This window comes from Marmota marmota, unplaced genomic scaffold (genome assembly GCF_001458135.2).
Source record: "Marmota marmota marmota unplaced genomic scaffold, marMar, whole genome shotgun sequence".
Classification (NCBI taxonomy): domain Eukaryota; kingdom Metazoa; phylum Chordata; class Mammalia; order Rodentia; family Sciuridae; genus Marmota; species Marmota marmota.
The window spans coordinates 12185645-12211235 of record NW_026000174.1 but is presented as its reverse complement, the minus strand read 5'-3'; the positions used below and the strand labels follow the sequence as shown (position 1 = coordinate 12211235).

The 25591-nt window shown below is 43.7% G+C and overlaps 1 protein-coding gene and 1 pseudogene across 1 annotated transcript in view; one reads left to right on the top strand and one right to left on the bottom strand.

The window, feature by feature from the left end:
- Positions 1-2951: 2951 nt before the first annotated feature.
- LOC107156811 lies at positions 2952-4153 on the top strand (annotated as a pseudogene).
- A 15409-nt stretch (positions 4154-19562) lies between these two features.
- Positions 19563-25591, bottom strand: part of Thap12 (THAP domain containing 12) — a 21060-nt gene continuing 15031 nt past the window's right edge. Inside the window, exon 6 of the mRNA XM_048787880.1 lies at positions 19563-19641. Coding sequence (XP_048643837.1) covers positions 19563-19641 — 79 coding nt within the window. The remainder of the gene's footprint in view (positions 19642-25591) is intronic.

Sequence of the window (25591 nt, the reverse complement as noted above, 5' to 3'; positions counted from 1 at the left end):
TCTCTATTCTCACCATGGCCCAGGCACCATGACCTTCGCATTCAGACTCCTCACCCATGTTCCAGAGACCTCTCCATTCCACCTCCCACACCACGCTGGAGTGGGCTTCCTTGAAAGCAAAGAATCTGGTGTGTCCCACAGCTTGCCAGTACCCGTCCAGCACAGTAGTACAAGACCCTGCTTGGGACCCACCCTTGCCACTTTCTCCAGCCCCATCTGGTGACACTTCATCTTTAACTCAATGTTTCAGTGGCACAAAATAGTTGTAATTTCCCCCAGATGTCACCCTCCCGACATGACTATTCTGTTCCTTCTGTCCTTCATATTCTTTCATCTTTCCGAACTTATCTTAACCTTCTCCAAAAAGCCTTCCTTGCCACCTGGGTAGAGTACCGAGCCCTTCTCTAGACACCCAGGGCTGATCTGTGTGGGTCCCTGGCCCCGCCCCCGGCCCGCGCAGGGGGGACGCTGAGTCTCCTGCTTGTAGGGTTCTGCGAGGGCGAAGATGGGTGGGGGCCAGAAAGCGCACTGGAAAGTCATTTTTCCGCTTCCTTCGGGCCCAGGGAATATTTATGGGCTGCTGGAGGGAAGGCAGGGGCCTCAGCTGCCCAGCGGGCGGGAAGCGCCGCGCACTCGGCTCCCCTACAGTCTCCGGCGGGAGGTCGGCGCGTGCGGAAAGCGGCCCCGAGCCCCCAGCTTTGGGGCCTGTCCGCAGCCGATTAGAAAGCGACCGCAGCCTGGAAGCCAAGAGCCCCCAGCTGTTTCCTCCAACCGCGCTGGCGGGCTGATGGAGGTGGAAAAGAGCTTGGGAAGGAGACAGGTGTGGCGCTCGCCTGGGCAGCCCTCCGGCAGCTGGGGGCGCCTCTCCTTCGGAACTGCGCGCACGGCCCACTCCACAGGTGGGAAACTGAGGTGGTGCCGAAGCCAGATCTAGGAAGAGCGGTGCTAACTCCAGGGTACCCTCTGTTCACTGTGCCTCTAGGCACCAGTGGAACTCGCTTATAGAGGAACACAAGAATCACAGGACAGTTTTTTTTTTTTTTTTTATGCAGATTCCAGGGTCCATCTCCCAGAAACCTGGAAGATCTGGAGTGAGACCTAACAATCAGCATTTTAAAACAAGCAGACAAAGTCACACATTGTGAAGCGTTGGTGAAAAGACTGGAATGGGAAGTCTCCCTTCAAAGGATGCCCTGGATAAAATAAAGGTGGACAGGGTGGTCAGAGAGCCTGGACTTGGAAGGACAGAAGGAACAGAGTAAGCACAGGCCCAGAGGGCGACATTTGGGGAAATTCCACTTAGAAGGGATGGATTTGAATCCGAAGACAAACACTTTGCAGCGGAGTGGTTAACCTCTCTGTTTTTATTTTCTCTTGGCGAAAATGGAGATCACATTTGGCCTACCAGGTTGTATAATATAAGCGATCTGTGTAAAAGGGCTTAGCAAACTTCACCACCACCATGTTATTATTCACTGTGATTACGTAAGGAGAGATTCCAGGCTCAGAGGGTGGAGGTGGTGAGCTCAGATGCCTGTCCTAACATTCACCCTGATTGGGATGAGACGCTCCTTCCTTGAACCACACGTGGCTCGGCTCCACTTCTGCTCCCAAGTATGTACTGCTTTCCTATGCCTGGGCTGACTTCTTTAAAGAACCTGTGCCACTTTTTTACCAGAAGGTGAGCTTCTCCTTTGGGGGGTGCCTCAAAGTCAGCAATAATATCACAGGGACTGGAGGGTGGAAACAGACCTGAGTTCAAATCTTAGTTCTGTCACTTACTGGCTGTGGTCTTTTTCTCTTGATCAAGCTCTCTGAGCCTCTATACTCCTAAAGTGAAAGGCCTAAACGGAATCATGTCTATAAGGTACTGTAATGTCGGTAACTCATTTGGTCCAAATTGGGTCAAACAAGACATGTTCGGAGATTGAGGAGGGCATCGCAAGGGTTGGCTTTTGACCTGGGCTTTTGGAGCCATGAAAGTTTGTAACAAGTAAAGAACTGGTGGCAAAGGGCCCTTCCAAGTCCTCTTTCACATTATGTTTACACTCTATCTGTTTATAAGTCGCAGCAGAGAATTCCTGCTCTGAAATATGTTGTTGCTATTCATTTAGAGTTGAAATAGGATAAAGACAGCAAGTTGAACTTGCACTGTGGTCTTTCCTGAAACCAACTAAAATAACAGTAAGGGGATTTATCAAAATATTGGAAATCAGACACAGCCAACAAAGAATGAGTATAACTGAGTCCTAAGCAGGCAATAAAGGAAATTGAAAAGCAGCCCAGTTTACACTGTGAAACTCCCACATGTTCAGGCATTTGCTGTACCAGGTACTTCTGAAATTGGATGGATTGGGGAGGCTAAAAACAGGAAGATTGCTTGGAAACCTATTTTAGAATCAGACTCCCAGGTATTTTCCCCCACCTCTCTGCAGAATGCTAATATTTCCTGTAGCAGACATACAATATGGTCCAGGCAGGAGACAGAAGGAGCTTTTCTCTGGACTAGCTCAAGAGACATGGAATGTCTCAATCAGATCTTTGTAGACAGCCCCAGTCATGTTTGCAGGGTATCAAATCTGTGATCTAGTATCCTCATTCTTAAATACAAGCAGACAGCAAAGCATGAGTGATGATTTGAGGAAAGCCTTTAATAAGAAAGAGATTAAAACAAACAGCAGGAAGAAATTAAACAAATTAGAAAAGAGTAACTTTGCAAAATCCAGAAATATTAAAAAAGAAAACTATAATTAATATCCAAAGAAATAAGATATTATACCTATGAACAAGATTAGGATGCTACAAAAAAAAGAATTACTGGGAATTAAATGTACAATAACAAAATTTGAAAAGTTACAAATAATGGTTTGGGGGGCAGAGACCAGAGATCCCAGGGCTTGAATCCAGTTGCTGCTCCACTTGCTGTGGGGCCCAGTGTTTCCAGTGGGGAGGTGGGAGGGTGGGGCTCAAATATGGAGGCAAGTGGGAGCCAAGGCACCTCAGACAGTGCCAACAACTCCCAGCATGACTCTGATAAAATGTTTATGGGTGGACTGAGCTGGCAGACCTCACCAGAAGGGTCAGAGACTATTTTAGCAATTTTGGAGAAATTAGAGAATGTCTGGTCATGAGAGACTCCACTATGAAATGCTCCAGAGGCTTTGGTTTTGACAAGTTTGCAGACCCAACAAGTATAGATAAAGGGCTAGGTCAGCCACACCATGAGTTATGTTTCAAGATGATTGACTCCAAGGTTGCATTTCTTCTTCCAGCACAATCCAAGATGTTCACAAAAACAAATATTTGTAGGTGGATTATCTCGTAACACATTAGTGGAAGATGTAAAACAATATTTTGAGCAGTTTGGCAAAGTGGAAGATATTTGATAAAACCACTAATAGGCACAGAGGGTTTGGTTTCATCACCTTTGAGAATGAAGATGTTGTGGAGAAAGTCTGAGATTGTTTTCAGGAAATCAATAATTTAATAAATTATTGATTCCTTGAAATTAATAATTTTTAAAAAAGGTAGAACAGGGGCTGGGGATGTGGCTCAAGCGGTAGCATGCTCACCTGGCATGCGTGCGGCCCGGGTTTGATCCTCAGCACCACATACAAACAAAGATGTTGTGTCCGCCGAGAACTAAAAAAAAAAAAAATATTAAAAAATTCTCTCTCACTCTCTCTCTCACTCACTCTCTCTTAAAAAAATGTAGAACATAAGAAAGCTCAGCCAAAGGAAGCCACATTCTCACATGGATGTGTTCATGCTTGGCATGAGAATGCTGGGCTACCCCAACTTTGTTATAACCTATGGCCAAGGCTACCTGGATTCACTCCTAGCTACAGCTATTAGTTTCCAGACTATTTGCTGATTTTACAAGGTATAATTTTTATCAACTAACACTTAAATGAGGCCTAGCAAATTGGGGTTTGGCACCATGCAGTCTGGGCTGGGAGCACTCCTGCTACTGCCAGTGCCCACTGAAACTCTGTTCCCACTGCCTGTTTGAATGAATATTCTTTTTCTCATATTTATTCTTGGAAAATACCTTATTCCTTCACTTCATGTTTTTTCTAAACTTATTTTCCAGTTCCCTCCCATTTCGCCTCCAGTGTGCATTGTGACTAACATCACTCTCAAATTCCCAAAATGTAATGGGGCCAAGGGAACTTCTCACAAACTTCATAGAGACTCCTGCTGGGTTGGGGGTGGGGGATCTAGGAAGAAGGTGTAAAACTGTCAAAATGATCAAACAGGTTTGTCGAGGCACTTCATGGGGTGAGCTTTTAAGTGCTGGTAGCCCAGACGGTTGTGGCTGTGTGACGTGGAGCATCTATGTTCTCTCATGAGCACACACAGGACTCCTCTACAAAAGCATGTGAGAAATGTAAACTTGAGGAGCAACTGTGAAACATTATCTGATGGTTGTTTGGATCCAGTCTCTCAGTGGCTGTCACCATAAGAAGCATTCATCATTGAGAAGGAACAGACAACACAGTTTCCCTGGCACCTTCATGTGTTGGCCCATGGACACCAATCCATACTAGGCTTTTTCTCAACTTCATACTCTCACCTCCTTGCCCATACTGGCTCCACCAGGCTAGGAAGAGATGGGCCACTGAGGGCCTACCACCCAATCAGACCACTTTTCAGGGCTGGCATCCCTGATGGTCACCCCCATGATCCTTACCCCCTCTATGAAAGACTTCTTTGAAAGACTCTCAATCTCTTGGGGTAATAGTGTTCAGCTCAGTTGGACCTGAAAGAGTCACCCCTTTGTGCTCATAGCTTGTGAGAAGTGACCCAAGTGCTTCCATTTGATGCATCCAATGTGAGAAAATCCATATTTTTGAAGGTCAGTGTCCTTGACAGCCAATATGTATAGCTTGGCTTATCTTATTAAAGATGCTTGATATAAAAATTTGTTAGACCTAGGAATTAGACCATAGATCCTGCACCTAATAGAATAAGAAGTAGGCCCAAATCTTCATCATGTCGGATTAGGCCCTGACTTTCTTAAAAAGACTCCTAAAGCACAAGAAATAAAATTAAGAATCAATAAATGAGATGGATTCAAACTAAAAACCTGCTTCTCAGGAAAAGAAATAAATCATTGAGGTGAAGAGAGAGCCCACAGTATGGGAGCAAGTTTTTACCGCACACACATCAGATAGAGCACTAATCTCCAGGATATATAAAGAACTCAAAAAACTTAATACCAAAAAAAAAAAAAAAACCCAATCAATAAATGGGCTAAGGAGCTGAACAGACACTTTTCAGAAGAAGATATATAGTCAGTCAACAAATATATGAAAAAGTGTTCAACATCTATAGTAATTAGAGAAATGCAAATCAAAACTACTCTAAGATTTCATCTTATTCCAGTCAGAATGGCAGTTATCAAGAATACAAGCAATAAGTGTTGTAGAGGATATGGGGGAAAAGGTACATTCATATATTGCTGGTGGGAGTGTGATTTGGTGCAACCACTTTGGAAAGCAGTATGGAGATTCCTCAGAAAATTTGGAATGGAAACACCATTTGACCCAGCTATCCCACTCCTCAGTTTATACCCAAAGGACTTAAAATCAGCATACTATAGTGATACAGCCACATCTATGTTTATAGCAGCTGAATTCACAATAGTTAAACTGTGGAACCAATCTAGATGCCCAGCAATAGATGAGTAGATAAAGAAACTATGGTATGTATACACAATGGAATATTATTCAGCATTAAAGGAAAATAAAATTGTGGCATTTGCAGGTAAATGGATGGAGTTGGAGAATATTATGCTAAGCAAAGTAAGCCAATCCCCAAAAACTAAAGGCTGAATGTTTTCTCTGATTAGTGGATGCTGATCTATAATGGGGATGTCAGGAGCATGGGAAGAAAGAAGGAACTTTGGATTTACCAAAGGGTATGGTGAGGAAGGGTTATGAGGGTAGGAAAGATGGTGGAATGAGATGGACATCAGTACCCTAGGTATATGTATGATTGCACGAATGGTGCATCTCTACAATGCGTACAACCAGAGAATTGAAATGTTTCGCTCCATTTGTGTATGATGAATTGAAATGCATTTTACTGTCATGTATAACTGAATAGAACAAATTTTAAATGTATATATAATAAAAAATTAAAAACAAACAACAAAAAATTGATTAGTTTCCTTTGATTTTCTCATAAGCTTTTTCACGAATTTTAAAATTTTGTATGGTTTTTCCCAACTTCTTATGTTGGTTTGCTATGAATTTCTTTGCTTAGTTGAACTTGACCTCATGCCCCAGAAACACTCCAGCCATTGTGAATTTTCTTCAACTCTGTAAATAGCTCATCTGTTCTGCTTCCTAATGACAGCACCTTCTTTAAGCAACTGAGGTAGAAAATTAAATTTTTTACCACAAACAAAATAAAAAACATGGTTGGTAGATAACTTGAGAAAATAGAGCAAAAAGGCAAAGAGAAAATAAAGAAAATTAGAGGGTAGTCAAGGGGATTCAACATTTGAATGACAGGAATTCTAGAATAAAGAATTGGAGAGCATATTGAGAACTGAAACGCATGAGTTTAAGATTTAAATGACTCATTGAGAACTCAGCACATTGTGTGAAAACAGATTCATACCAAACCATCAAAATTTCAGAACTCTGAGAACCAAGAGAAGATCACAAAAGTTCCCAGGTAGAAAATAAAAATAAGTGGCCTTCATAGAAAGGATTCAGAATCAGAATGTCATTAGATTTCTCAGTAGCAAGATGGGAACTAGGAGTTGATAGGAAAATGCCTCCAAAATTCTGAGGGAAATAATTTCCATCCCAGAATTTTGTACCTGGCCAAATGATTAGCAAGGGTGAAGACAGAATATTTTCAGTCATGTAAGGTCTCTGTGCACTTTCTTGGGAAGCTACTGGAGGATGTGCTTCAGCACAAATGAGAGAGTAAATCAAGAAAGAGGAAGGCAGGGCATCTAAGGGAAGATTCAACCAGGACAGGCGCCGAGCAATCCTCAGGCATGGTCATGCACCTGAAGGCAACTAACGCCACCTGGAACAGGTTGAAAAACTGGGAGCGCTCCCTTCAGGAAGATGAGACTGGTGGAAGAGCCAGAGCATGTCAACATGTTGAGAGATTTGCATGACTGTAACTGTTATTGTTACTCAGGGAAGGAAAAGTAATCACAATACTGCGCAGCTCAGTTGTCAGCAGCGCTGACATGAGCTAATAATGAGAACAGTGAACGCTCTTCCAACCAAACTTGTGATGTGATGATACAGGGAGGAGGTGGGGAAACACAAAATGGACATGTGGGTATGGAAAGAGTGGTGCGGGGGTGGAGAGAGAAACTGAAAAATCAAGATGTACCAATATAAGCAAATAATTTAGAATCAAAATTAGTTGCTTCTGCAGAGTGGAAAACGGTGTGTGTTGAGGTTGGGGGAATGCTCTTTGCCAAGACAAACATTGTAGACTTTCTAAACAATGTGCATGTATAACCAATTTTTGTGTTTTTTAAATTTTGGTGTGGTATTGGGATTGAATCCAAGAGCACTTGACCACTGAGCTGTATCTCCAGCCCTTTTATATATATATATATATATTTAATGTCAAGACAGAGTCTTTAAATTGTTCAGACTGACCTCAAACTTATGATCCTCCTGTCTCAGCCTCTAGAATCACTGGGATTATAGACATGTGCTGCCATATGTCTATAATTTAATTTTTAAATTGAGTGACAACAAGCTTCTAAACTGGGGCACTAGTGGCACAAAGGCAGTCATTTTCAATAGAAGGCCTAGCCTGACACCTCCACAATCATAAAGGAGATGAACAGAGTGGGGGACCCTGGTGGCTGAGTAGGTGGAACACAATTCACCCATCAAGGCAAATTCAAGTGCCATGCCTTTGAGACACCTGTGGTCCCTGCAATCTCATGTAATGCTTCCTTCCCTCACCCCTTCCCCTCTTTCATTAATGTGATGACTATATGAATTCAACCATGGCAATTTGGTTTGGTCTCATCTCTCCCTCCTATCTATGAACTCCCCAAGGACAGTGACTTCAGCCTGGTGACACAGAGAAGCTTTTCATTGGCTGAATGTGTAAATGATGAGCACCTTCTGAGAGCACATACTTACTGAATAGGAAAATACTATTGAACAGAAAGGATCTTCTTCCTTAGAATCACCCTTTCAGGAAAAAAGCAATCAAAAGCTTTATTTCACAACATTACTCACACATTGCTTTCATCAATTTAGTTCTTGGTACGAAACAAGTCTCAATGAATGCATTTCCCTGCTTGAGGGGTGTGTGCTCCTGACCCAGCCTGCTGTGTGATTTGAACAGATCTCTTAACCTTTCAGAAGGGTTCCAGGACTTCCCTATATTTCAATAGAGAAAAGAGAGTAGAAAATAATCTCCAGGTCTGGAAGGCATGACTTGGGAATTGAGTTGGGGGAGATGGGATGTGATGATGGGGCACAAAGTATGCCTGGGAACCCACAGGGGTCCTGGGGATCTGCCCCTGGGGAGATGGGAGGGAAGAGCAAAAGCTAATGAAAAGCGGCTGCAGAGTGGCCTAGATGGAGGAATGATTCATCCCTGGAAATGTCCCACCCAGAGCCACTCTTCCTCACTAACCCTGGCTTCCAGTGTCCAGTCAAGCTGAGCCCTTCATCTGGAGGGATGTCTCTGCCAGATTCTTCCCACTTCCTGGGATGGGGTGGGCAGGGGCCCAGGCCCAGGCCTGCTTCTCTCTGGCTGGTGCCTCACTGCTTCAAGGGCTCCAGTAGAACTGCCGAATGCTCATCCTGCCCAAAACATTATTAGATCATCTAGCCTGGAAGATCCCCAAATTTTAGATTTTATGGGCTGATAAAATTTAAATAAAGAGATGATGACCAAAATAAAGTTACTAACTTATTTTGCTAAGGAAAAATGTTAAAAAGAACCACCAGCCGAATGCAGTGGCACCTGTGATCCCAGCATCTTGGGAGGCTGAGGCAGGAGGATCCCAAGTTCAAGGCCACCCTAAGCTTAGTGAGACCCAATCTCAAAAAAAGAAAAAGAAAAAAGAAAATGCTGGGGATGTGGTTCAATGGTAGAGCACCCCTGAGTTTAACCCCCAGTGCCAAACAGACAAACACCAAAGGCATTGTCTGGGGATGCAGCTCAGTGAACACTTACCTAGTATGTGTAAGCTCCTGTTCCCAGCACTGCACAAAAACGAACCAACCAACCATCACAATGTTGTGTCTTGACCTGCATGGGGGTTACACAGTGTTTGCATTGTGGAAGTGAATCAAGCTGTCCATTAACGAGCATGAATATTCCAAGTATGTGTTACAGCTTTGTAAAGTTTACTTGAAAAATCATCACATACTATTGCACCATTGTTTCATCTAAGAAAAACTCATTTTCACGCCAAAATATGAAAAATGCATAATTTCAATGAAAGATCAGCCTAAAAAAGACATTAGTAAATTTATTTTACATATAATAGCAAAACAAATTTCAGGAAAAAAAGCAATCAAAAGCTTTATTTCACAACATTACTCATACATTGCTTTCATCAATTTAGATTCGGATGCAGAGTGGAGTCCCACATCCAGTCAGTTTTTTTTTTTTTTTTTAAGAGAGAGAGAATTCCCTTCCTTTAATATTTATCCTCCAGGAGTCCCACATCCAGCCGGTTCTTTTTTTTTTTTTTTTAAGAGAGAGAGAGAGAATTCCCTTCCTTTAATATTTATCCTCCAGTTTTCGGCAGACACAACATCTTTGTTTGTATGTGGTGCTGAGGATTGAACCCGGGCCGCATGCATGCCAGGCGAGCGCGCTACTACTTGAGCCACATCCCCAGCCCATCCAGCCAGTTCTTAAACTCTATCACAGTTGTTGAGAAAATCCAGTTGCCCTTAGTTATCTTGAGGGAAGTGGAGGCCACACCCAGCATAGTTGCACTGCATTTGCAATACTCTCTGACCACTGAGAGAGGCTGAGAACTGAGACAGCAGCTGCCGACCCCACTGCTATCCACACTCTCCCTTGCAGGGTCAGGCCAGGCACAGGGGACTCAGCCATCAGGCACCCTGATTGTGCAGCACAGAGTAGTTACACCTTTATGGGAAGGGGATGCTGGAGACCAAGGACCTGGTGGCCAGGCAACCCATTTGCAAACTTAGGGACCATCTGTCAGGCTCCTTTATGTGAAAACTGGGGCCAGAGAGAGGAGTTGATATACTCAAAGTCACAGCAATTCAGTGGAGAGCTGGTGCTAGGACCTCAGTCTCTGGCCTGTCAGCCCTGTACTCTCCCCACCCACCAACTCTGTGGCCCTGGAAGTCACCCTCTCCAGATCCTGAAAACTGATCACAGGTCCTGCCATGTTGCTATAAACTCTTCAGAACCCTGGCTCTGGTGGCCAGAGCTGGGCTGGTTCTGGGCTACAGGAATCAAGTTACCTGCTCAGAGAGGCCCCCTCAAAGCCAGCAGCTCTCTAGCTTGGCAGGAGGACAACTTGGAGAGGCTGGGCCCATGTAGGATGCCAGAGCTGCTACAATGGAGGGCTTCAGCCATCCAATACCTCCTCCAGGGCTGCTGTCACCAAACCCAAGCTGACACCCTGGCTCTGGGCAGAGGGTAGTGAGGGTGATGGAGGAGAGGAAGGTTGTTAGGCATGCTCTGCCAGACAAGTTGGGGGAGGGGGTGCTTGGCCTCTGCAAAATGGGCCTCTGTATGCTTCAAAGGCTTTGCTCAGCCACGTCTCCTCCTTGCTTCTCTCTTCATAAACATGCCCAGTCTCCACCGTTTACACAATGCTTCTTTACTTAATGATGCCACAGAGGCTACTTCAAGGAACCCAAGGGGCCTGGTCCACTCTTTGGGCCTTTGCCACCCAATCTGTGAAATGGCCAGTTGTGAGTATGTGAACATTTCTCAGGTTCCTATGAAAGCCGATGCCAACCACTGTGGTGGGGGCTTCCAGATGAGGACACGGGCCCTGCAGTCCAGGTGGTATATGCTACTCTGAGGGAATGGGTAGGAATCCTTAATTTCCTCAACACATGTCAGAAAGACTCAAAACAGGAAAAACATCCCTTCGACTACGTGTTGAAAGGACTTGGAGTTCTGAGTGTTGATGGATGAAAGAGTAATAAAATTCAGTTTAAGATTTTTTAAAAGAAGAGTGCCACTAAACAATTCAGCTGTCCTCATCTGACAGAAGAGGAAGCTGGCCCAGTGAAGGGCTGTTTTGCTGAAGATCGTGGGAGCACATGGGGACCAGCCAGGAGTCCTGAGCCCAGCCACCTGACTGTGACAGTCCATCAGCAGGCCAGGGATGGCCACTCCATGGCAAGTCTGCAGCTTCCAATGACACTCCCAGCCTTCAGCTTCTTGAAAACCTGCCATTCTGTGGCTGAACCCACTGTAACCCGTCTTTCACTGAACTTTCTCCAACTTCTCTGCCCCTCCATGGGAGTGAGGCTGAGAACTGAGACAGTAGTGTGACTAGGCCAGCTGCTCAGCTTCTCGAAGCTTAAGCCTGCTCATCAAAAAGTGAGAAAATTCTGACCCTGAAGGATTGCTGTGTGGCTCACAGCTCCAGCCAAGAAAGTGCATGATAAAGTCAACATTTATGGGACCCCTGCCCTGGGCCAGACACATGCAAGACAGAGGATTATTTTCTGCACAGAGCAGTGTAGAGGTTGGGACAGGTGTGAGAAGCTTGAGTTAGGATTCTAGCCCAACCATCAATTGACTCACTGTGACCCTTAACAAGTCACTTAACCTTACTAGGATTCTCCTTTCTTATCTGAAAAATAGAGACAAAAATACCTACTGTAGCCAGGCATGGTAGCACATGCCTATAATCCCAGTGGCTCAGGAGGCTAAGGCAGGAAGATCATGAGTTCAAAGCCAGCCTCAGCAATTTAGTGAGACCCTAAATAACAGTGAGACCCCCATCTCAAAATATTTTAAAAGGCTGGGGATGTGCCTCAGTGGTTAAGCATCCCTAAGTTCAATCCCTGGTACCAAAAGAAAAAAATACCTACTGTGAGGGTTGCTGGCAGGATGAAATTCAAAGCCTATAAATGAAGAGCTCTGCCCAGAGCTTGGCATAGGCAGACACTCAGTGCAGGCAGCCCCCATGCAGTTCTCTGCTTGCAAAGGGTTCCTGTGCCAAACCCAATCAGGAACACACATCCCTGGAGCTGGAGTCCTCACTCCAAGGTTGTGGAATCCTACTCAGGTCTAACTGGGAGCACCCGAGTGGAATGAGGAGGCCCTAGGATGGGGAACTTGGAGTGGGGGTGCTGAGTGGGGCCAGCAGCCAAGCAGGCCCAGCCCTGAGCCCTAGGGCTTTAGATCCTTCCCTCCCTTCAAGCAAGGAAGCAGGCTCTATGGAGGCCCTGGCCAAGCACAGTGGAACCTCTGTGAGCTCTTGGCTTTCCCTCCTCATCCCTGTCATCGCCCCCAGAGAACCCTGGGGGTGGAGCTCCAGGCAGGGAGCAGTTCTTAGGCTGTTCTGCTCCCCAAAGCCTCTAGCAACCTCTGCCTGCCTTAGCCTGGCATTCAAGGCCAGAAGGTCTGGTCTTAGCCACTCTCCAGACTCTGCTGAGCCTCCTCCCCTCCCAGGCTGCCACTGTCTTTGCACATGTGGTTCTCTCTCCCTTGGATCCTCTGAAGTGGAGGACTGTGGAGGGCCAGGGAGAGGCCCTTGCTCCAGGAGAGGTCAGCATTGTCCCTGTACCTTAGGCTGCTCCTAGGGCAATATCTCATCTGTGACGTGGCTAGTCTAATCCTTTGGGCCCTGCTTCAAGTCTCTGCTGACAGGGAGGCTTCATCCCTGAAAGCCACTTTCCTCCTTTGTTAGAGAAGACATTTGGCCTTTTGCAGGACCCTAGTAGGGCAGTTTCTGTTCACCTCAGGGATTCAAGGTTTCTTAAACTCCTGTTCTTGCCCCAAACCAGGTGCATATGTTAATTTTGTTAAAAACAAAAAACAAAACAAAAGAAAAAAACCCCCTCCATCCTCCAAGTAAGTTGTTTCCTGAAACGAAATAAAGACTTTGGTACACTCAGGGTTAAGCAAAGTAAGTGTCTTTGCTGCAGGATTTGGGACTGGGTGGCCTTGAATATGCTTCTGTGCCTTGTGAATCCACCCAAACATCGGTGCTTCCCAAGCTTATTGCTGGGACTCTTTCCATGGCGCATCTCTGGGGTCTAGCATCATGTGGAGAGATTGGGGTTGCTACCTCTGGGTGCAAGCACAACTGCTTTCACACTTTCTGCTCCCTACTTTAAACACACATACACGATACCTCGGCACTTCCCTGAGCCTATGATAGGTTCCACAGTCAAATGTTCTTGGGAAATTTTCTGTCAAAATAGATGACAAATGATTGCTCACACCATTCCTTCCATCTGGACTGCTCTTTGTTTCAACCCATTTCTGTCTCATGAATCAAGGCTTGGTTCCCACGCTTTCTGCATTCCTGAGGAAGGCTTTTGGATCCTGGCAAGATACTAAAGATGCCTTATAGGTGTCCTAGATAGTCACTAAAAGAAAGAAGTTACTGGGAGCAATTGAGGGGTGACTGAAGGGGGGAAAGAAGAGACAAAGGAAGGCTTGGTGCAGGATTAACGAGGTGACCGTGATTGGGCTAAGTGGGGCATGGAGAAACGTATGCTCCCGTGTCCATTCTACTTATTGTGGGTGGTGCAGGAACTCAAACTCCAGCTAAAGCACTTGTTGGACAGCTCTTGGGAAACCTCCAGGGACAGCAGAAAGGTCCCTTGCTCTTAAACCTCCCCACAGGGCTCCCATCCCAGTCTAAAGTCCCAAGAACACTTCTCACCTCTGGATATGGATCTGGGGGTCACTTGCCACATGGCTTACTCTGCCCTTTAGACCATGGCACTGCATGGAGCAGGTGTCTTAGTTGGTTGGACCAAAAAACCTTGTGGGACTCTGGGCTGTCCTTGCTTTCCACCCAGACTCTGTAGTTCACTGAATACACCAAAACTGCCCCCCTCACTGAAGGGGGACCTCCCCAGGGATGCAAAATGGCAAGAGGTCAATTGACCTGCGTAACCTTAAAAATGTTTTCTTAAGAGCAATTTCCTCTGAAACTTTCAGCAAATTGCCTAACCTCTTTGAACCTCATTTTCCCTAACTCTAAAATAGGCCTGCCTACCTCACTGGCTACCTATGAATATAAATAAAGTAGAAAGTGCCTGGCACATGGAGGTATTTAGCGGCAGTTACTTCCTGTTTTCCCTAATGCCGATTCTGAGCTGCTGGAGAAAAACTGCTTCTTAGTTTTCCACTGTGTGGCATTGAAGAATCAGTTGGGATGGATATGAGAGGGTAGCTGTGGGCCAATTCATGCCAAATACAGATCTACCCATTTCAAGGCAGTTTTCCCACGCTGCTCCCTCTGCAGACTGCTCTTACCTTGCTGTCTTATGACTAGCTGGTTTTCCTATCAGTCTCTCCCTCACCTCCATCTACCTCCCATAGGTGTGAATTCCCTTCGTGTGAAGTGCCAGGAATGGCTCATCTGTGTCCCCAAGGCCCTCAATGACTTGGCACAGAGCACACTTACCAGACAGAAGTTTGGAAAGGCAGTTATCTGCAGTTGTCAATGAAGGGAGCTAAAAGAACAATTTGTTGCAGAGAGGGTGCTCAAGGAGCCCTTGGCAAAAGTAAGCAGGCACTGGGGGCTCAGGCACAGAGGGGAGGTGGAGGTGAGAAGCAGGACAGATGGAGCTCAGAGACGAACAAGCTACTTTGTGACCTGTTCTGGGGCATTCATTCATTAATTTGATTAACAAGTTCTAGCTATCTACATTTGCCTGGATCTTTGCACATTCTGGCTTGGGGTACTGCAGTATATTATATAAGAGGAATGTGGATCTAGCACTATGCATTCTTGGACAAGTTACTTGACATCTCTGAGCCCCAGTGACATCATCAGCAACATGGTCGTAACACCCAATGTTTCATACAGTTGTTCTGAGGATTGCATGAGTTTATATAAATTGCCACATAGTCTCTGCTACATAACTCTTTGTTAACACAACTGCTAGAGATAATAATATTCATTCAGTCCTATGTGGTTAGAGCAAAGTCTCCAGCAGACCTTGGAATTGAGACCAGAAATCCAGCTGTCACCTGACAGTTGAGAAAATGGGGACAGGGAAGACAGAGGTGCAGTAGGAACAGAACCCAGCCAAGAACTCTCGGGGCACTTGCTTTCTATCTACGTGTTGTTTCCCTAGGTTTAGAGCCAGATGAGTGGGCAAGATGCTGGTTCACCCAGTGCTCCTTCAGGGAAAGTGGTCTGTAAAGCTGGGGCAGTCTGCCCATGACAGTACAAACCAGGCAGCTTCCTGGACACATAGCTGAGGATGAACTTAGGCGCAATCTGCTGCAGGGCCTGCAATGTGTTGTGATCCCCTCCTCTCTGCTGAGTTACAGCCTGACCCAGGAGAGTTCATTGCTTCACTCCAGAACACTCTTACTGGATGGAGTGTGAGGCAATAGTGATACAGTGTACTGTGAGATTTTTCCAGTGTCCACACTTCTATAATATCCTTGACTTCATTTGACCTCCATAGCATTTATTTTAAACAGCTGGAGAAACTTTGGCTCAAGGAGTTAATTAACTTATCTGAGGTCTTGGTACAGTAACTAGGTATTTTCTCTAAATCTAGTGTTCATTCAGTACTTTAAATGAGAGCTGACACTGAGTGCCTCCTTGAGGCCTGTCTGTTTGAAATGCTCCACCTGCATGATGTCCTAACACTGCTCACAACCTCCCCAGTCCTCGCAAAGATGAAGACAGACAGAAGGAATTGACCCAAGAATACACAGATGGTAGGCAGCAGAGCCAGGGTTCAAACCCAGCCAGCCAAGTTCCACTGCCTATCTTATTCCCCTCTGTATCAGGGGCGGCAGCTTCTTCTCTTTTTTTTGGCACCAGGAATTGAACTCAGGGGCACTCGACCACTGAGTCATATCCCCAGCCCTATTTTGTATTTTATTTTGAGACAGAGTCTCACTGAGTTGCTTAATGCCTCTCTAAATTGCTGAGGCTGGCTTTACAATCCTCCCACCTCAGCCTTCCATACTGCTGGGATTATTGGCATGTGCCACTGTGCCCAGCTGTATCAGGGCTTCTTAACCCAAATGAACAACTTGGTCCAGATTATCCTGAGTTATGGGGGCTGTCCTGAATTACAGCATTTTTATTTATTTGCTTATTTTTGGTACTGGGAATCAGACCCAGGGCCTGGCACACACTAGTCAAGTATTCTGTCATTGAGCTACACCCCCAGTCCCTGTAGGATACTAAGTTGCATTCCTGGTCTCTATTCCCTAGGTGCATGGGAGCACTTGCCTCCCCATGGTTGTAATAACCAAAGATGTCAAATACCCCATGAGGGGCAAAATCACTTCTCGTTATGAACTCCACTCTGTTATACTATCCTAAATGATAGCATATGGTTATTTTTTTTTAAAAAAATGGCAATACCTAATTTTAGACAAAATGTTTCTATAGAACTCTTTCCAAAATGAATTAACATTCAGATTCAGTGAACCCTAACTGCTCACTCCTCACCTACACCCATGCAATTTATAGGCCATTTTAAGAATGAATTGATGCTTAGAGAAATCAAGTGACCTGCCCAGAATAACAAAGCCAGTATGTGGCAGAATAGGAATTTGAACCTTGGTCTCAAAATCCACATGGCTTTTTTAGTAGTATTCATTCTGAAGTGACAGAATTATATTTTCTCAATTCTAAGATATACATTCTCCTCACAATTTAATGGTTTTAGAATTGGGATGCAACTTAAAACTAGTGTATGCTTCTATAGATTTTTAATTCCTCCCAAAGCTATTATTTAATTAAAAGTACATCTCAACAAAACAAGTCTCTTAGAATTGGGCATCAAGGGCTTGGGCTGGGATATAGCTCACTGGTAGAGTGCTTACCTAGCACGTGCAAGGCTCTGGGTTCAATCTCTAGTACCTCAGGAAAAGAACTGTGAGAAGAGAATCGAGAACTTGAGCAATGTGTTGGTGAGCCCCTCCTCTCTGCTGTTCCTGATGCTGAGTTACAGCCTGTGAGTGTAGAAGATGCTGACGGAGGTGGTAAGGAGAGAGACAGAGGGCAGTCCTTCCTCCTCAAGAGTGAGACCCTGTCCTCTGCACCACTGACCACACCACCCAGAATCCTGACCTGTCAACCCCCATCCAGCTCTGGTGACCCAGTTCATACCACACCCCTGTAGTAAGTTTTGCCAGGTCGTTGATGTGAATCCCAGTTTTTCTAATTCCATCTTAAAGTTTCTTTTTCTACCCAATCATTTCAGCTGTAATAGAGTGTTTGACTGACTAAACACCTTCTCCTTCATCATGGGCAATGTTAGCATCTTTGCCTCGTAGAAAAGGAGGTTGAGGTCCACAGACGGACAGCAACTTGCCCAACATTTCTCTCAAGGTCAGTGGTAGGCCAGCAAGGGAAGAGTCTCCACATTCTTCACATCGACACCTCATGCTTGCTCTGCTTACCACAACCAGCTGGTGAGCCGTCAGTTCTGCCAAGGTTTTTCTTGGAGAAAGTGGCATTACAGGATGAATCCATGGTAAAAACTGTGACATCTAAGCTCAGAGAGGTACAGAGCCCCATAAGGCCCCATAGCACCTCAGCAGAATTCAGACAGGGGCTCTTCACTGCTGGGCTGTCCAGCCCTGACCCTCTCTCACTCGAGCTTCCAAAGCCGGCCAGGCCTGCCTCCACTCTCACCAGCAGGAAAGGGACAGCAGCCTCTTCCAGTCCTCCCCAAGAAAACGAGGACTCTCACTGATGTCACAGGGGTTGTGGTCTGTCCCTCCAGTATGCCCCAACAATATTCTAACATTTTAAGAGCTGGGCTCAAGTCCCGAACCTAACCAGTGACCTGACTAAAACTGACCGAAAGCCTACAAGGCTGGAGGAAGACAGGAAGTCTAGTCCCAGGTGGTGCAACATCTGGGCAAGTAAGTTCCTTGGGGATGATTCTACCTCTTACAGGTTATTATGAGGACTATTAGCTTTTTGTAGCTGGGGCCAAAATACACAAGAACAACATAAAAACTTAATTCAGACTAATGATTTCACAGGTCTCAGTCTGTGGTCAACTGACTCCACTCTGGGCCCAAGGTGAATCAGAACAGCATGGTGGAAGGGTGTGGCAGAGGAAAGCTGTTAGCTCATGGCAGCTGGGAAGCAGAATGAGAAGTCAGGAACAGAATATAATCCTTCACGGCATGCCTCCAGTGACGTACTCCCTCCAGCCAAGGCCCACCTGTCTACATTTATCACCCAGTAATCCATTCAAATTATTAATCCATCAAGTGGATTAATCCCAATTTGGTCATAGCTCTCATAATCTAATCATTTTACCTCTGAGCATTCCTGTGTTGCCACAGGAGCTTTTGCGTGACATCTCATATCCAAAATGTAACAAGGACTGAGATGATGCAAGTTTGTGGTGCACTTTCAAGTACCGTGGTGGGCTTGAAGTTGGCTACACACGCGTGTAGATTGGAGCCTCTGACTTCGCACAGTCATGGACCATGTGATCTCAGGAAAATTATCTCTTTGAAATTCCGTTCTCTTGTGGGCATAGTATATCGAGCTCATCAAACTATGAGTCCCTGGCATATGGGAGGCACTCAATTAATATATTCCCTCCTAAGAAAGCATCATCATATGAAACATTTCAGAAGTCAAACCCTTAATTCTATTATTTAAGCACGTGGATAAATCTCAAGTTATGGGCAGGGTTTTAACCTCAAATGAATACTGAGATTGCCAATGATTTTAAAGCACCAGCAACTGCTTTTACATTTAGTCGTCTGTCTTACAGGGAGGCTACAAAACTGGAAAAGGAATTGTAGTCCAGAGGAAAATGCCTCTGTGTAGCAGGGGCAATTTAGGGGGGCACATCTCTTTATCCAGTTTCAGGTCTGTCCCCCTTCTCTGCAAAAAGGCAGGAGCCAAGACACAAGCAGGTTCTAAAGAGGGTCATGAAAATTATATGGGTTGTAGTTTGAGAAGGGAAGGAAGAAAAAAACATTGCAGGAATTACTTGACTTGGAAAGGAAAGGGTAAGACTGGTGATAAATAGGAGAGTATTATATTGCAGAGGAGGGTGGTTAGTCACATGCTAAGGTCATTACTGTGGCAGGGATCTGGGGGGACCAAAGGGATCATGTCTCAAGACTTGGAACATTTTGGGAAAAATATACAAATCATAGATATTATTAATTATGATTAGCAATGTCCAAGGTAGGGTTTGCTTTTTAGTTTGTCTCTCTCACTTTGTAAATGTGCCCAGAAACTGTAGGGTGCACTCTGCCATATATATCCTGCACATGAAGCACACTGCTTATATGGCCAGCTCACATAGGAGTCTAGATTCAGCATCTCTTGGACACCCCTTGACCAGAACATGTTGGCCAACACCTGGGCAGGACTTCCAAGGGTTTTCATGGATTGATCTCTAAATCCCTTCTTCTTCTCCACCTCTGGTTGCTTTCCTCTCCCCAAATGCCCCAGCCACTCTGAATTCCTCATTGGTCCTAGAACACATCATTTGGTCATTCATTTAACAGTGTGGAGGGACTACTACCTGCCTAGAAGTTTCACACAGTGGGGATACCTCCACAGTGAACAAGACAAAGACCCTGCCCTGGTAGAACTTAAATACTAGTGTGAGAGGACAAATCATTTCTAGGAAAGGTAGGCGGCTAGTTCTGAAAGAATAGGCAGAAAAAGCTTCTCTGTAGAGATAACTTAGGAAAGCAAAGACTTGAATGATGCAAAAAGTGAGCTAAGAGCAAATGAGGCCACACGTTTTAAGGCACATGTTGAACAAGCTTCTCTAAATGAGTTTGGGACCAGGAGAAACCAAAGATCATTAACAGATGGGCAGAGTGAGGAAGAATCAGAGTCTAGGGGACAAGAACAGAGGATGATATGAATCAGTTCAAAGGCCTTAGGACATGATCAGGAGTGTGGATTCTGGTGTAAGTGTAGGGGAACACCACTGGAGATGATCATCACTCTGTCTGCAGGATAGGAAATAAACTCAAGGGAAAGATAAATGCGAGATGATAGTGGCTTGGACTAGGGTAATAGCAGCAGGGTGGTAAATACCTGGGGGAAAGACATAGGGATGCCCTGGGAAGACACTTGAGGGGACTTTGAAGAATTAGCATCTAACAGTTTGCCATCAGGGAATCAATGTCTTATCTTTGTAATCAAAACATGTAGCACAATAACTGGAATGATATAAGTGGACTTGGAAAAAGTATCAAATATTCTGGAAGAAAAGTGTTATATATGTAACACTGAATTTTCTAATTCAGAATGCTATTTAATCCATTCCAAGAGAGGGGAAACATATATATAAAATGTGGAAAATAGAAATGTGAAGAAAGGAAAATTTATAATTCCTTAAACTTCTACCACCTGGAGACAAACATTGGTAATTTGGTGTAATACTTTTCCCTTGGTCTTTTCATGCTCATTTTTAAAAAGCTGGGTATTTCCACTTTGACAAGAGGCCTGGTCTACCGGAATCAGTTGGTTTGGGTTTGAATTTCACTTTAACACTAGTGGCCTTGGACAAGTCACTTACTCTCTAAGCCTTAAAATGGAGATAGCAGCACCTACTGTGTCACGTATTGTGAACCTAAATGATTCATACAAAGCACTTAATACGTGCTCAACATATGATAGCTGTTATGAATACAAAGAAGTCCAAATATCACAGATACAATTATAAGGAAAGCTTTCAACATCTCATTTCATAGGAAAAAGGATCTGCATATCTACAATCTAATCATATGTACTCTAAGGAAAAATAATCATACCAAGAGTAGGAATTTGCCAAATAAGATGTAAGCAATATCAAATATTTTTAAAACCAAAATTTTATAGTAGCAACAACAGAACTGTGCCAAGTACTAACCCCAGATCCTAGCCTGTTTAATAAATCTCTCCCCTATAAAGCTGACATATGTATGGGATTACAGTTTACATTAATAACAGTATAAAGGGCAGATATTTCTCACCTGCCAAGAAATTATTCTTTCAGGTTTTTCATCTTCAGTTACGCCTGTGTGGTATGACAGGGCACAGCACCAATTCGGGACACTTCTGGTCACCCCTGGCTTCTGCCATCATCAAGCAATATGATTCTGAGCAAGTGTCCTCTCTAGTCTTCCATAAAATGAGAGGGGTTTTCTTCAAGACTCATTCAATAAGTTCTCAAACTCTACTATTATGCAAAATTTAGTTTAACAGGTATAATACAGGTATGAGGAAGAAGTATTACATGTTCACCAGGTGCCGTGAAAACTTGAAATAGCATACTTAATATCTTAATTATCATCACTGTTTATTGGGGGAAAATAAATCACACATTATGTGGTGTACTTCTAATGCCAGGAAAACAACAGCCACATTTTCACTGAAAAGGAAATGAGAGAATAACGTGAAAACATCTGGGGTCATGAGTCCTATAGTTGGTACCATTTTCAAAGGTCCATCTATTCGTAGCAAATATCAGTTTCTCAGTGGCTTTAAACCTATTCCAGCTGGGTTTATATTGACAATGATGGTGGTGAATCCGGCTTAGTTTTATATACCAAAATTATTCATTAACTTAATAATGCTTGGGGAACAGCTATTGCTTTTATACGTTTCTGAAAAACCTGTAGCCCACCCCTTTAACCTCCTGCATGCAATGTGGTATACTACTGAGCTTCAAACTGGGGGCCTCATCAGAACCATAAAGCTTCTCACAGGACTCATACAACCAGGGGAAGACTTGGCAAACCTGAAAGCATGTGTAAGGGTTATGATCCAGATTCCAGGGATGGGGAGGCCTGCAGAGGAAGTAACATCTAAGCCAAGGGGTAAAGAGTGAGCAGTGAGTATGAGGGTAACGACATGCCACATTATCTGCACCCAACTAGAGGGCACCTCTTCTAGTTGGTTAAGGCCCCCTCCCATCTGTACTCCCCACATACCCTGGGATTTCCTCTAGCTATAGTGACCTTAAGTCCTACTTTTCTCTGGACAGTCGCCTGCTTGAGCATTAATGGTGCCCCCTTTACAATCAGATGTACCCTGGTTAGGATCATAGATTACACTGTTACCCTACCTTTTAGTCTCTGGCTTGCATGTGACTGAGCTCACCAAGGGCCTAGACTCCATATTCACCTTTGAATTCCTTCGCAAGCTGATCCAGTCACTTTTGTATCACACCACTTACCCTGGTGTCTGATGTAAATACACTGAGCAACACAGTTGTCCAAAACAATGTGTGAAATCAGAATGAACAGCAAATTCAAGAGATAACACATCAAACCTGTGAATCTTTACATCATGTTGGAATCCTGATTCCATCTTTCTATGTGCCCTTCTGATTCTTAGGATTTTATCGGAAAAAGCAGGATGAGTACCTTCCTCACAGGACAGAGGAGTTTAAACGAGGTAGGATGAAGTGCTTCAGCACATACTTGCATATGGAGCACTGTCAGCAGCTGCAGCTACTGTAGACAAATGCCCCCCCCCCCCCCGCCACAACATGTTCTGCCTTAAGAAAATCAAATCAGCATCTAAGAAGCACCTAGTGGGGACTTGGTAAGTGTGCACTAGATGAATGCTTAGTCTAGTGCTAGGAGCTGGGTGCTGGCCAGATTCTTGGGTTACAAGATACATTAGTCAAAATTACAAACTACAAGTCAAAAGTTTTTACTCCTTTAAGTCCAGTTTTAATAATAAATTTCTAAAACCTCCTCCTTATAAGCATAGATTACAAAAAAAAAAAAAGGCAGCACCATCTAGTTACATTCTACTTGTGCTAATTAACAATTTAAACTTCACCTTTCTTGTAATGATACTCTAAAAAGTTATTCATATGAGCATGCCAACTTGGATATTTTGGTTCATCTCCTCTCTGAACTGTCAGCCTCTCAAGTTTTATGTGATTAATGTATACAGAGAAAAGTAGAAAGGTCTTAGATTGAGTCTACAGTAGTTTTCTTGATCCCCAATTACAATATCCTCTTTTGCAGTATATCCTTGTCGAACATTTGGAATGAATTAAGACATTAAACTTCCAGATGTTTAAACTACTACTGTAAATTTAAACTCATTAAAAGGAGGCAGATTTACTACCTCTACTTAGTTTTGAAGTCTATTGTCCACTGTCCAAATAATTTATGGGACCAAATACAGTGGCAGGTAGTGTATTCTATTTATATAGTATTCATGGCGAGAAATAAGGGGCATTTAAAAAGGTCTGGAAATTTACTGCCATTTTCACCAACCTATAGATCACACTTATTGTTGTTTCTAAGTTAGTAATTGTTTCCTGAAACTGATCTAGTAGATATTTTTATGCTAATCTGTACTAAAAATTACTTTGCTTTTTCTGGCCACAAAAAGCTGGCTGCAGAAGAACATTTGATTATGGCCAGAAGACAGCTGCACCCACTCTTGTGAAATAAATGAACCTGGATCTACGATCCTTTGTGGTAGTGTCTTGGCAGCCAAACAAAGGTGGCAGCATTTCTACACCCAGTTTGTAAAGTCTCAGGCTCCAAGTTTTTTTTGCTGTTGTTGTTCTTTTTCTTTTTTTTTGCAAGGAGCCCATGTCGACTATAATGAGTGTATTTTAGATGTTGTGCTGAAAGCTGGCAATGGATAAAGCAAGAACATAAAAGAAGTCTATTCCCAAAGCAAGTATTGCTTTTGCAAACCTTAAGAATGAAGTGGCTTTCACAATCAATTTTAAGATCGAAGGAGTGAACTGAAGTGCCAAGCTCTGGCACTTATTAGCTACATAATTTGAGGCAATTAATTTACTACTGTGAGCTTGACTTCTCAACTGAAAAATGGGAATAAAACCTGAGTTCTTCTGAGGACTCAAATGAGATAATCAAGGCGCTTTGTAAACTCTAATACTGCAAAGTACACTTTCCCTCTTTTATGAATTACTCACTTTGAATAGTTCTTAAAAAGTGGCTGCCCCTAAAGTAAAACAAAATTAAACCAGATTCAGCTAAATTACTGCAGAGGAGTGGGCCTCCAGAGAACTCTTTCATCTCAAACTACTAACCTCATCAGATATCCTAAGAACTAAGTGAAAATTACACACATTATAAAGGATTTGTTCTCATTTTATAGTACCATATCCCATATTGGGCCTCAACTGGATAATTTCAAAAAGATGAGAGTAAATGTGTAAAAAGCCAAGATTCCTCTAATTAGACACATTAAATCTTGAATGTATTTTCTTAGATTTTACAACTGTTTAGATATGATACAGAACTTATTTATTTTGGTACTGGGGATGGAATCCAGGAGTGCTTAACCACTGAGACACATCCCCAGCCCCACTTTTTTAAAAATTTGAGATAGGGTCTTGCTAAGTTACTAGGACCTTGCTAAACTGCTGAGGCTGGCTTTGAACTCATGATCCTTCTACCTCAGCATCCCAAGTTGCTGTGATTATAGGTGTGTTGCCATGCCCAGCAGAACTTACTTAAAAAAAAAAATGCACAAGGCTTTCCTGCATACTGTTTATTTTTCTTTCCTTTAATTTTGGTAAATCTGATTTACTAAGGTCTATCTAATTTGTGTATGTAATTATAAAAAGTACAACCGGCTGGACATGATGATGTATACCTGCAATCCCAGTAACTCAGGAAGCTATTGACAGGAGGATTGCAAGTTTGAGGTCAGCGTGGGCAACTTAATGTGACCTTGGCTCAACATGAAAAAAAAAAAAAAAGGGTTGAGATTGCAGCTCAGGGATTGTGCCTAGTAACCTAGCATGTGTGAGGTTCTGGGTTCAATTCCCAGTAGTGCCAAAATAAATAAATAAATAAATAGTGCAGATTGTAGTCCCAGGGGCCAACTCCCAACTCTAGGCTATAAATTCTGAGTCAGATGTAACTGGTATTGACAGCACCTAGCTGAGAAGTCAGGCATACAGTAAGCATTCAACTAATATTTGTGGAATAAACACTCCCAGGTATCTCTTTCCAAATACCTTGCAAGAACAATCTTTTTCACCTGTGACCCTAACACTCACTCAAATTGCCATCAAGGATCAGTTTTTGAAAATTAGGACTTTTAAGCCTTCATTAAATGTCCAAACTAGAGAATAAATATATATATATATATATATATATATACACACACACACACACACACACACACACACACACGGGTTATAGACACAGACACAAATAATGGGTACCTTAAAAGCTTAATCAATCCTTGTTATTTGAATGCTTTGGGATATATGATTGTAATGGATGAAACACGGGCCATATTTTGCAGCTCCTCCTAACAAGGGGAATCTACTCCTTGTCCCTTGAATATAGGCTGACCAAGTGATTTGCTTTAAGAGTGTGGTAAAGGGGCTGAAATTGTGGCTCAGCGGTAGAGCACTTGCCTGGCATGTGTGAGGCACTGGGTTTGATCCTCAGCACCACATAAAAAATAAAT